At 51.6% G+C, this 12,864-nt stretch overlaps 1 protein-coding gene across 1 annotated transcript in view; it reads right to left on the bottom strand.

Annotated features, from left to right (window-relative positions):
- LOC133008958 (L-fucose kinase) overlaps window positions 1-12,826 on the bottom strand; it is a 15,014-nt gene extending 2,188 nt beyond the window's left edge. Inside the window, exons 1-19 of the mRNA XM_061076346.1 lie at window positions 12,778-12,826; window positions 12,230-12,458; window positions 11,134-11,285; window positions 10,385-10,435; window positions 10,176-10,301; window positions 9,888-9,960; window positions 9,531-9,628; window positions 9,281-9,361; window positions 7,416-7,535; window positions 6,998-7,166; window positions 4,465-4,571; window positions 4,279-4,380; window positions 3,866-4,039; window positions 3,430-3,503; window positions 1,405-1,760; window positions 1,087-1,321; window positions 846-1,012; window positions 534-761; window positions 231-374 (exon numbers count right to left, since the gene is read on the bottom strand). Coding sequence (XP_060932329.1) covers window positions 231-374; window positions 534-761; window positions 846-1,012; window positions 1,087-1,321; window positions 1,405-1,760; window positions 3,430-3,503; window positions 3,866-4,039; window positions 4,279-4,380; window positions 4,465-4,571; window positions 6,998-7,166; window positions 7,416-7,535; window positions 9,281-9,361; window positions 9,531-9,628; window positions 9,888-9,960; window positions 10,176-10,301; window positions 10,385-10,435; window positions 11,134-11,285; window positions 12,230-12,308 — 2,536 coding nt within the window. The 5' untranslated portion in view covers window positions 12,309-12,458; window positions 12,778-12,826. The remainder of the gene's footprint in view (window positions 1-230; window positions 375-533; window positions 762-845; window positions 1,013-1,086; window positions 1,322-1,404; window positions 1,761-3,429; window positions 3,504-3,865; window positions 4,040-4,278; window positions 4,381-4,464; window positions 4,572-6,997; window positions 7,167-7,415; window positions 7,536-9,280; window positions 9,362-9,530; window positions 9,629-9,887; window positions 9,961-10,175; window positions 10,302-10,384; window positions 10,436-11,133; window positions 11,286-12,229; window positions 12,459-12,777) is intronic.
- Window positions 12,827-12,864: the final 38 nt, after the last annotated feature.

Below are 12,864 nucleotides of genomic sequence, written 5' to 3'. Positions count from 1 at the left end.
ATTCAGACGTGAATCATGGAAATCAACATGATTTAATGAGGTGATGATTTGAGTGAGATCCAGAACTGACATTAAACTCAGATCATATTCACAGAAAGTTAAATAAACGTTAAACTGGCGCAAAAGTATAAAGACTTTATAAAAAATGCTTTACACATATTCAATATTTTTGCCCTATTTTTACACTGGTTGATTTCTGATGTTCCTCATTTATTCAAATGTTTTCTCACCCAGTCCAGATCCAGTGGGCAGCGCCGACCAGCTGTGGAGCTCCACCCCTCCCCCCCACCTCTGCATCAGCTGGTCCCCCAGAGGATGCTGGGAGGTGAGAGACACCAGGCCGCTGACCACACACACCGCCTTCAGTAGGGCTCCTGTGACACACACACACACACACACACACACACACACACACACACACACACACAGACACAGACACAGACACACACACACACACACACACACACACACACAGTTTGAGACCCTCTGAGGTGTTGGGTTGTTAAACCTGAGGGGCGGAGCTTGTCTCTTACCGGGCGCCTGCGGCTGGCAGTAGTCCCTCAAGTCGTCCAGGCTGTCGCACACTGTTTCCGTGGAAACCTCACTCTCCCTCCCCCCGGCGTGGCTGACCAGCAGGAGGCGGGGCTCTGCGATGCGTCGGGCTCTGGCACCGATGGGGCGTTTCCCATCGACCTTCACAGCAGCGTTGGTCACAGAGCCTCCGTGCTCGAAGGCGATGGGAGGCGTGTCACTCCACCCGCCTGAAACGACAGCGGTTCATAACCCCACCTTCCTCCCAACACAGAGGAGAGGTCAGAGGTCAAAGTAAACTCCTCTGGACTCACCTGCCAAGTCCAGTCTGGCCGGACACTCCACTTCCTGCCACTGATCAAGGGGCGGGACTTCACCCTGACCAATAGAGATGAACCTCTGTGATGACATCACAGCCTGTCGTAGCAGCACCTGACCGGCGCCCTCGTAGTGACGCGCCGCACGCACCAGCAGGTCCGGCCTGCAGGGGGCGGTCCCAGGTTACAATCAACCAATGACACGTAAACAGTGACTCCGATCAGGAGTGACACTCACCTGCTCAGCCAATCAGCTCTCTGTTTAGCCAGGGCCTGGACTCCGCCCCTCAGGTTACCCTCCTCCAACAGGAAGTAGGCGGGGCTCCAGGCCTCGTTAGCAGCAGGTCCGCTCCTCAGTCCTCCCTTCCCCCCCGCCATACACACCAACACATCAGCGATGCAGGAGAGACAGCGAGCAGCCACGCCCAGCTCAGCCCCAGGCTCCGCCCCCTGCTCCCTGCAACCTCCTGCAACTGAAGAAAGACAAAAAAACAAGAGGAAGCTCCTCCCACCTGACGTCAACTCTCCCATCCACCCCCCCAACCCCGTGACTCACTGTTGTCCAGTGTCTCCAGGAGCGCCCCCTGCTGGCCCCCCAGCACCGCGGCCCTGAAGCAAGGCAGCAGGCAGACGTCGGTCCGACCTATCAGAGCGTCACACACTCTCCGCCTCCCGGCCAGGAACAGTAGCTCCTCCCTCCAATGCAGCTCCGCCTCCTGGCGGGTGAGTGACAGCACTTCCTTTAACGACAGCCTCCACGCCTCCCTCCACCAGCGCAGGCAGCCGTCCCCCCCCAGCAGCCAGGCCACGCCTCCCTCCAGACCCACAGCCCCCCCCCTGGGGTGGAGCACCGGGAAGAGACGGGCCTCCAGGAGGGAGCGCTGCCCCCCCCTCACCCATAACTCCTCCGGCCTGAGGAGAGAGGAGAGGAGGAGAGGAGGAGAGAGAGACGAGGAGAGGAGGAGAGAGGAGAGAGGAGAGGAGGAGAGAGGAGAGAGGAGAGGAGGAGAGGAGAGAGGAGAGAGGAGAGAGGAGAGAGGAGAGAGGAGAGACGAGGAGAGGAGAGAGGAGAGAGGAGAGAGGAGAGAGGAGAGGAGGAGAGGAGGAGAGGAGAGGAGGAGAGAGGAGAGAGGAGAGGAGGAGAGGAGAGGAGGAGAGGAGGAGAGGAGAGAGGAGAGAGGAGAGAGGAGAGAGGAGAGAGGAGAGAGGAGAGAGGAGAGGAGGGGAGGAGGAGAGGAGAGGAGGAGAGGAGGAGAGGAGAGAGGAGAGAGGAGAGAGGAGAGAGGAGGAGAGGAGAGAGGAGAGGAGGAGAGGAGGAGAGGAGAGGAGGAGAGGAGGAGAGGAGGAGAGGAGGAAGAGAGAACGAGCAATAAGATGACAACATGTAAACATCTCACCTCCAGGCAGCGTCACCAGCGACGTGGAAAAGTAATAAAAACAAACTTTACATCAGGGGTGTCAAACATACGGCCCGCGGGCCGGATACAGCCCGCCAGGGGGTCCAGCTTGGCATGCCGGATGCAAGGCTTGCTCGGAAGAAAAAAAAAAAAAACATTTTTTTTTTTTTTTTAATTTTAAATAATAAAAAAAAAAGTCAAAACCGCCAACCATGTTGAAAATAACGTATGATGAAGCCTGTCTTGCTCTTGGGTTCACAGTGAATGAAGGAGGACATGAGGAGAGACTATTGTATATTTTAGGTCTGAAAACTCTGGCAGCTGACAGTATGAGACCCAACAAATAAAGAAGACACTTAGAAACATTGCACCCCAGTCACATGCATGTGTTATTTTTGGTTGAACTTCATCATCGTTGTAACAAAGTGATTCTAATTTAATTTATTGTTTCTCTATTTTTGAAAAAGTACAGATTGATGGAGGAATGTAGTGATAAATAGCACCAAGAGTACTTCAATAAGGTTGAATTTAAGCAAAGTTGAAACAGCTTAACAAAAAAATAAAGCCTGTTTTAATTTATCTGTTTCCTACCATTATTGTTGCGGAAATCGTTGTTAATGATTATTGCGAGAAATAATTTAAATCGATGTGATCAGACATTCTCTTCACATATATTATTATTATTATTAAAATGTGATCTTTGCAACTTTGTTATTCAGGACGTTTGTATCAAACAAGTAGCCCTTCGTACTACTCAGTACCTTCAAAGTAGTTCTCAGTTTCAAAAAGGTTGGTGACCCCTGCCATAGACCATCGGTTCCCAAACTGGAGTACGGGGTACGCAAAGTGGTTCAGGGGGTACGCAGTGGTGTGCACGGAGCCACGGGGGGCTGGAATCCCACCTCAGCCCTCATCTTTCACTTTCAATGCGTGTGATAGACTCCTAGGTCCGTGTTCCAAGAAGGGTCCGACGCAACGTAATCCAGGGCAGAGGGGTGTGGTGGCGGCGGTGAAAAAAACGGGGGGGGGGTACGAGGCTATTATGCTATGATTTTACTGGTCTGGCCCACTTGAGATCAAAGTGGTCAGTATGTGGCCCCATAACAAAAATGAGTTTGACACCCCTGCTTTACAGTAAAGATAAAGAGAAAGTAATGAGACTCATTTTCAAGAATCCATCTTACTGTGTTCCTGTCCTGCTGAAGAAGTGGCTCCACCTCTGGTTGAGGAAGGAGGCGTCGCTGTCATCAGAGGAGACCTGAGGAGGAGGAGGAGGAGGAGGAAGAGGAGGAGGAGGAGGAGGAGGAGGAGGAGAGCAGGAGGAGGAGGAGAGCAGGAGGAGGAGGAGGAGGAGGAGGAGGAGGAGGAGGAGGAGGAGGAGGAGGAGGAGGAGGAGGAGGAGGAGGAGGAGGAGGATGAGGAGGAGAGCAGGAGGAGGAGGAGGATGAGGAGGAGGAGGAGGAGGAGGAGGAGGATGAGGAGGAGGAGGAGGAGGAGGAGGAGGAGGAGAGCAGGAGGAGGAGCAGGAGGAGGAGGAGGAGGAGGAGACTGATTTACATCTGGTTACAAAGTGAAAGAAACCGATAGAGGAACATATTAGTTTCATATCGGATGTTCTACCTCCAGCTGGTCCTGCGCTCCCATCACAGTGAAGACCTTCAGCTGCAGCGCCCCCAGCTGGATGCGGTGTCCCTGGATGATGATGTCATCGGTCATTTTCAGCTTCCTGACGCAGCGTGACGTGGACAGCTCGAGACCCGACAGGAGACAACCTGAGGGGACGTCCAGAGGACCCTGGTGCAGAGGTCAGAGGTCACAGCACTGAAACATGAACTGTTAATCTATAGAAACAGATTCTTCTTGTGAATAAACAAAGGTCAAAGGTCAACAGTCTCCAGCTCTCTGCTAGGTCAGGTCTTCATATGCAGAGAGTTGTTAATGGAGATGAACACTGAACAGAAGTTTGGATTCAAGCTCTTTCCACCAGAGGGCGCTAATTCCTCGTCAGGCGATGTTGACGTTGAGCGCCTCACCTGCAGGTGGCAGTGCTGCACCACCGCTCCGGTCGCCACAGCAACGTCTGCCTCCAGAACGCTGTTGATCACCCGACCTCCGTCACTGAGCCCTCTCTCTCTCTGAGGGAAACAGGAAGTCGTGCAGCGTTAGCGACGCTCAGTGAGGACGCGTGTGTGAGGTCACAGAGGAGCAGCGTGAGTCACCTGGATGTGAGACAGCGTGTTCCCGTCCGGCCAATCACGGCTCAGCCGCTCCACGTGCTGCTTTCCAGAGAGAGTCAGGTAGTCATAGCGACCGCCGGGCACGTAGACTGTGAGGGGGGGCGAAACACGTCTGGTGGTCAAGCTAGGTCCCCTGTTCCTAGTGTTCAAGCTAAGCTAAGCTAGCAGTTAGCCTGTTCCTAGTCTTCAAGCTAAGCTAAACTAAGCTAGCAGTTCCCCCTGCTCCTAGTCTTCAAGCTAAGCTAAACTAAGCTAGCACTTCCCCCTGTTCCTAGTCTTCAAGCTAAGCTAAGCTAGCAGTTCCCTCTGTTCCTAGTCTTCAAGCTAAGCTAAGCTAGCAGCTCCCCCTGTTCCTAGTCTTCAAGCTAAGCTAAGCTAAGCTAGCAGTTCCCCCTGTTCCTAGTCTTCAAGCTAAGCTAAGCTAAGCTAGCAGTTCCCCCTGTTCCTAGTCTTCAAGCTAAGCTAAGCTAGCAGTTCCCCCTGTTCCTAGTCTTCAAGCTAAGCTAAGCTAGCAGTTCCCCCTGTTACTAGTCTTCAAGCTAAGCTAGCAGTTCCCCCTGCTCTTAGTCTTAAAGCTAAGCTAAGCTAGCAGTTCCCCCGGTTCCTAGTCTTCAAGCTAAGCTAAGCTAAGCTAGCAGTTCCCCCTGTTCCTCGTCTTCAAGCTAAGCTAAGGTAAGCTAGCAGTTCCCCCTGTTCCTAGTCTTCAAGCTAAGCTAAGCTAAGCTAGCAGTTCCCCCTGTTCCTAGTCTTCAAGCTAAGCTAAGGTAAGCTAGCAGTTCCCCCTGTTCCCAGTCTTCAAGCTAAGCTAAGCTAGCAGTTCCCCCTGTTCCTAGTCTTCAAGCTAAGCTAAGCTAGCAGTTCCCCCTGTTCCTAGTCTTCAAGCTAAGCTAAGCTAGCAGTTCCCCCTGTTCCTAGTCTTCAAGCTAAGCTAAGCTAGCAGTTCCCTCTGTTCCTAGTCTTCAAGCTAAGCTAAGCTAGCAGTTCCCCCTGTTACTAGTCTTCAAACTAAGCTAAGCTAAGCTAGCAGTTCCCCCTGCTCCTAGTCTTCAAGCTAAGCTAAACTAAGCTAGCACTTCCCCCTGTTCCTAGTCTTCAAGCTAAGCTAAGCTAGCAGTTCCCCCTGTTCCTAGTCTTCAAGCTAAGCTAAGCTAGCAGTTCCCCCTGTTCCTAGTCTTCAAGCTAAGCTAAGCTAAGCTAGTAGTTCCCCCTGTTCCTAGTCTTCAAGCTAAGCTAAGCTAAGCTAGTAGTTCCCCCTGCTCCTAGTCTTCAAGCTAAGCTAAGCTAAGCTAGCAGTTAGCCTGTTCCTAGTCTTCAAGCTAAGCTAAACTAAGCTAGCAGTTCCCCCTGTTCCTAGTCTTCAAGCTAAGCTAAGCTAAGCTAGCAGTTCCCCCTGTTCCTAGTCTTCAAGCTAAGCTAAGCTAGCAGTTCCCCCTGTTCCTAGTCTTCAAGCTAAGCTAAGCTAGCAGTTCCCCCTGTTACTAGTCTTCAAGCTAAGCTAGCAGTTCCCCCTGCTCTTAGTCTTAAAGCTAAGCTAAGCTAGCAGTTCCCCCGGTTCCTAGTCTTCAAGCTAAGCTAAGCTAAGCTAGCAGTTCCCCCTGTTCCTCGTCTTCAAGCTAAGCTAAGGTAAGCTAGCAGTTCCCCCTGTTCCTAGTCTTCAAGCTAAGCTAAGCTAAGCTAGCAGTTCCCCCTGTTCCTAGTCTTCAAGCTAAGCTAAGGTAAGCTAGCAGTTCCCCCTGTTCCCAGTCTTCAAGCTAAGCTAAGCTAGCAGTTCCCCCTGTTCCTAGTCTTCAAGCTAAGCTAAGCTAGCAGTTCCCCCTGTTCCTAGTCTTCAAGCTAAGCTAAGCTAGCAGTTCCCCCTGTTCCTAGTCTTCAAGCTAAGCTAAGCTAGCAGTTCCCTCTGTTCCTAGTCTTCAAGCTAAGCTAAGCTAGCAGTTCCCCCTGTTACTAGTCTTCAAACTAAGCTAAGCTAAGCTAGCAGTTCCCCCTGCTCCTAGTCTTCAAGCTAAGCTAAACTAAGCTAGCACTTCCCCCTGTTCCTAGTCTTCAAGCTAAGCTAAGCTAGCACTTCCCCCTGTTCCTAGTCTTCAAGCTAAGCTAAGCTAGCAGTTCCCCCTGTTCCTAGTCTTCAAGCTAAGCTAAGCTAAGCTAGTAGTTCCCCCTGTTCCTAGTCTTCAAGCTAAGCTAAGCTAAGCTAGTAGTTCCCCCTGCTCCTAGTCTTCAAGCTAAGCTAAGCTAAGCAAGTAGTTCCCCCTGCTCCTAGTCTTCAAGCTAAGCTAAGCTAGCAGCTCCCCCTGTTCCTAGTCTTCAAGCTAAGCTAGCAGTTCCCCCTGTTCCTAGTCTTCAAGCTAAGCTAAGCTAAGCTAAGCTAAGCTAAGCTAGCAGTTCCCCCTGTTCCTATTCTTCAAGCTAAGCTAAGCTAAGCTAGCAGCTCCCCCTGTTCCTAGTCTTCAAGCTAAGCTAGAGAGACAGACTGAGAGAGAGACAGGTTCACAGAGAGACAGACAGGCTCACCCACCCAGTGTGAGCGGAGTCCCTCTGAGGATCCTCCACAGCGCCGTCCTGCCACCCCTCACCATCGCCCCCTGTGGTCCAGCAACAGAACTGCAGCCGGCTCTCTCACTCACAAACTGATCCTGAGTCAGATCGGAGCAGAGACACTTCAGGACGTCCAGGAAGAGAGAGATCTGAGGAGCGAGAGAGACGATGAAACAAGAGCTTCCACGTCACGACTTCTTTATAAAAACAACGTGAGAATCTTGAGATGAACTGTTAGTGTTGGTCAGTTAGTGTACAGGTGGGGGGGGGGTCTTAAAGAGACAGGAGCTAGAACCAAGAGTTGGGGCCAGGGGCTGAAAGAGGAGCTGCAGCAGTGGACAGTCTGAGGACAGTGATTCTGAACATTCGAGCATGAAAACAGTTTACACCAACTGTACCTGCAGGGGCGGAGCTCCAGAGTCCAGGCCCAGGTACGTGCAGCCATCGAGAGGAGGAGTCACGTGAGTCTGCAACAGCTTCTCTGACACAGACCGGCTGAAGAAGACCGGACCTGAAACCTGCAGACAGACCAGCAGACAGACCAGCAGACAGACAGACCAGCAGACGGACCAGCAGACAGACCAGCAGACAGACCAGCAGACAGACCAGCAGACAGACCAGCAGACAGACAGACCAGCAGACAGACCAGCAGACCAGCAGACAGACAGACCAGCAGACAGACCAGCAGACAGACCAGCAGACAGACAGACCAGCAGACAGACCAGCAGACCAGCAGACAGACAGACCAGCAGACAGACCAGCAGACAGACCAGCAGACGGACCAGCAGACAGACCAGCAGACAGACCAGCAGACAGACCAGCAGACAGACCAGCAGACAGACAGACCAGCAGACAGACCAGCAGACCAGCAGACAGACAGACCAGCAGACAGACAGACCAGCAGACAGACCAGCAGACAGACCAGCAGACAGACCAGCAGACAGACCAGCAGACAGACCAGCAGACAGACAGACCAGCAGACAGACCAGCAGACAGACCAGCAGACAGACAGACCAGCAGACAGACCAGCAGACGGACCAGCAGACGGACCAGCAGACGGACCAGCAGACGGACCAGCAGACGGACCACCAGACAGACAGACCAGCAGACAGACCACCAGACAGACAGACCAGCAGACAGACAGACCAGCAGACAGACAGACCAGCAGACAGACAGACCAGCAGACAGACCAGCAGACAGACCAGCAGACGGACCAGCAGACAGACCAGCAGACAGACAGACCAGCAGACAGACCAGCAGACAGACCAGCAGACAGACCAGCAGACAGACCAGCAGACAGACCAGCAGACAGACCAGCAGACAGACCAGCAGACAGACAGACCAGCAGACAGACCAGCAGACAGACCAGCAGACAGACCAGCAGACAGACAGACCAGCAGACAGACCAGCAGACAGACCAGCAGACAGACAGACCAGCAGAAAGACCAGCAGACAGACCAGCAGACAGACCAGCAGACGGACCAGCAGACAGACCAGCAGACAGACCAGCAGACAGACAGACCAGCAGACAGACCAGCAGACAGACCAGCAGACAGACCAGCAGACGGACCAGCAGACGGACCAGCAGACAGACCAGCAGACAGACCAGCAGACAGACCAGCAGACAGACCAGCAGACAGACCAGCAGACAGACAGACCAGCAGACAGACCAGCAGACAGACCAGCAGACAGACCAGCAGACGGACCAGCAGACAGACCAGCAGACAGACCAGCAGACAGACAGACCAGCAGACAGACCAGCAGACAGACCAGCAGACGGACCAGCAGACAGACAGACCAGCAGACAGACCAGCAGACAGACCAGCAGACAGACCAGCAGACGGACCAGCAGACAGACCAGCAGACAGACCAGCAGACAGACCAGCAGACAGACAGACCAGCAGACAGACCAGCAGACAGACCAGCAGACAGACCAGCAGACAGACCAGCAGACAGACCAGCAGACAGACCAGCAGACAGACCAGCAGACAGACAGACCAGCAGACAGACCAGCAGACAGACAGACAGACCAGCAGACAGACACAGAGCAGAAGTTTAGTTTCAGGTCCTGAATTAAAAATTAAACTTAAAGCAGAAAACAGGAACTTCCCCGGTTGTGTATTTTGAATGGAACGACTCTTTAACAGAGTGAATATCAAATCCTCAGCTTTCAGCAACTTAAACAAATCACTCTATTAGTCAAACCCAGTGTCTTTGGTATTTAAAAGTGTGATTGATTTTCTTAGCGCAGGAGAGGACGCACCAGGGGGACGTTCCCATCAGGCATCAGAGCTCCTTCAATCTGCTCCTTCGTCCCCTTGTAGATGATGTCTCTGACTTGTCCCTGGGAGACGAAACAAACGCTCCTTCAGTCACAATCTGGACACATTTTGTTGATACTAAAAAATCTTTAAATTATGATTAATTAATGTTTTAACAATGGTATATAATATTTAACTTTCACACAAAATCATCAGTTAATTAACGGACATTAGTTAAAATAAAGTGAGCACCAGTTGGTCGGACAGGTAGACTCCGTGATTGGCTGCATAGGAGACGTCCCCTGGTAGCGCCAGCACCCGGACACCAGAGAAGCCCTGCCAGGAAAGAGCTAACACAACACAGACACACACAAACATGAATCTCTAACACAACAATTGAAGTAAATTTTGTTTGTTCAGCCCTGAAACGCAGATAGAAAATGAGCGTCAAAGTCTTTAGACGAGACTCGATTCACGCAGGAAGAAAACAGAAACAGGAAAGAAGTGTTTTTAAAGCCTCTGTGTAAATAAGTTTGTTTCTAGAAGCCAAACTACTGAAGAGTGAGGAGTTGCTCAGCGGTGATTCCCTTTACTTCTCTGTTCACTAACCAAAGTCTGGAGGGATTGAGAGAATCATGTCAGTGCTGCAGACCCACACACCAGGAGGTGAACCAGGACAGATCTGAGACACAAACACAAAATCAACACTCTGTGTAAACAACAGTGGTCTCAACAAACAACCGTGTGAACACAACTTGTAGCTCAATTATCTCCATTTCAACATTTTAAAGCTGTCAGGTTGTGTAGTTTCACTATTCAGTGTCGTTGGTGGTGGATTTTTATCATCGTAATGTAACATGTGAAGTTCTGTGTGAAAGGATGAAGCCTGAGGCCGACCTTGGTACTGAGACACTCCAGCAGCAGGTCCAGGCAGCAGACCGGAGCCTGGACCTTCTGGTCGGGCTTCTCTCCAGGTAACCAGCAGAACGCTCGGCTGCAGGAGCTCCAGGGGAAGTCTCTACCCTGCAGGACGACAACACCTGTGAGCACCGACAAATACAAATCAGACTAGAGGAACACACATCCTGCCCTTGGACCGGACTCACTGTGTGGAGGATGAGGATGTGAGCATCATCCAGGACGTCAGCCGTCACCACCTGAGGAGAGAGAACCTCTTTACTCAAGATGAATCAGGTCCAACCGGGATCACTGCAGCCGAACTGTCAGGAGCTGAGACGGGTTCTCTTAGGGCTTCGTGCTGTTGCATGTCCACGTCAGGACTGGTCCACATGTGCTGATGAGACGTGGACAACCTGTCCTTAAAGCTGTCTCCCAGTGTGAGGACTCAGAGGACCAGAAGACACTGGTTCCCCAGGAGGCTTCAACAGAGAGATCCTGTGAGAGGCCGTCAGCGAGGGACTGACAGCTTCATGGTTTGAAACCGGTTGAAACCGGTTGAAACCTGCTCCTGTCGTCAACATGTGGATCCAAACACTATTCATGCAACGAGCTTATTTGATCAGCGGCTCCCGTCTGCCATTCATATGCACTCATTTGATTTTTAATATATTCTATTAATGCACCAAAAAATTGACAACTCTCCAGCAGTAAACAGATGTTTTCAAACTTTTTCTCGATTTAAACTCAAGTTAAAACACAACAGGTTTTTTATATTAACGCTTTAAGCTTTACAGGTTCTAACTGATTTCTGACGTCCTCCCACATTACTGTATATGCCTCTGTATATTATGTGTAGTTTATATTCTCTCTGTACAGATGCTCCTTCTCTCTCTGATCCCAGGTCAGGTGACAGATAAAGGACCAGCAGGACGTTGTGTCTTCTCTCAGGACTCACCGTGTGTCCTGCTCGGCTGCTCAGATGTTCAGCAGCCACCAGCAGAGCGTTCAGCGTGGCCCCCCCGCTGCCCAGCGGCTCCTGGCGGTCCTGCACCGTCAAAACCAACGCACCCTCATAGAGAGAGCCACACTGCTGCCGCAACTCCAGCTCTGAGACACACACACACACACACACACAGACACACAGACACACACACACACACAGACAGACAGACACACACACACACACACACACACACAGACAGACACACACACAGACAGACACACACACACACACACACAGTTATGAGTTGTGATGTGGTTTCATTCCATGTTTGATATATTTCTACAACTACGTCACTGATACTGATGAAGAGGAGGGGAGGAAGAGGAGGAGGAGGAGGAAGAAGAGGAGGAGGAGGAGGAGGAGGAGGAGGAGGAGGAAGAATAGGAGGAAGAGGAGGAGGAGGAGGAGGAGGAGGAGGAGGAGGAGGAGGAAGAGGAGGAAGAAGATGAAGAGGAGGAGGAGGATGAGGAGGAAGAGGACAAGAAAGAGGACGAGAAAGAGGAGGAAGAGGAGGAGGAAGAAGATGAAGAGGAAGGAGAGGATGAGGAGGAAGAAGAGGAGGAAGAGGACGAAGAGGAGGAGGAAGAGGAGGACGAAGAAGAGGAGGAAGAAGAGGAGGAGGAAGAAGAGGAGGAAGAGGACGAGGAGGAAGAATAGGAGGAAGAGGAGGAGGAGGAGGAGGAGGAAGAGGAAGAAGATGAAGAGGAGGAGGAGGATGAGGAGGAAGAGGACGAGAAAGAGGAGGAGGAGGAAGAAGATGAAGAGGAAGGAGAGGATGAGGAGGAAGAAGAGGAGGAAGAGGACGAAGAGGAGGAGGAAGAGGAGGACGAAGAAGAGGAGGAAGAAGAGGAGGAGGAAGAAGAGGAGGAAGAGGAACGAGAGGAGGAGGAGGATGAGAAGGAGAGTGAGGAGGAAGAGGAGGAGGAGGATAGGGAGGAAGAAAGGAGGAAGAAAGGAGGAAGAGGAGGAGGAAGAAGAGGAGGAAGAAGGAGATGAGGATGAGGAAGAGGAGGAGGAAGAGGATGAGGAAGAGGAGGAGGAGCCTCACCTCTCTGGAAGGAGTACACAGTGTCTCCGTGCTGGCAGCTCAGCACCACCACCGTCCACCTCATCCTGCTGCTGCTCATCTCGGCTGTGTCACACTGAAACGTGTCCCCACCGCAGAGCGTCTGTGTCACACTGAAACGTGTCCCCACCTCAGAGCCTGTCTCCTCTCAGCTCGGCTGTGTCACACTGAAACGTGTCCCCACCTCAGAGCCTGTCTCCCCAGATCAGGACTGAGCACAGTCACATGGTTACAGTTAGAAACACAACACACACACACAGGTGAACACAAAGAGACACACACACAGGGAAACAGAAAGAGACACACACACACAGACAGACACACACAGTCACAGAGACTCACACACAGAGAAACACAAAGAGACACACACACAGACAGACACACAAGGAAACAGAGACACACACACACAGACAGAGAGACTGCAGCACTTCATTGCCAGCGACTGCTTAATGTTTTGTTGTGCATTTGCAAAACACTTGAAACTTGCTACACACACAGACACACACACAGACACACACACAGAGACTCACACGTCTCTATATAGTTATGAAGACGCTCATTGACATAATACATTCCCTAGCCCCAACCAAACCACACAACTGAATAACTAACCATAA

The sequence above is a fragment of the Limanda limanda genome, chromosome 8 (assembly GCF_963576545.1).
Source record: "Limanda limanda chromosome 8, fLimLim1.1, whole genome shotgun sequence".
NCBI classification, from domain to species: domain Eukaryota; kingdom Metazoa; phylum Chordata; class Actinopteri; order Pleuronectiformes; family Pleuronectidae; genus Limanda; species Limanda limanda.
The sequence above is the reverse complement of the archived record's forward strand: the minus strand, read 5'-3'. Positions and strand labels throughout refer to the sequence as shown.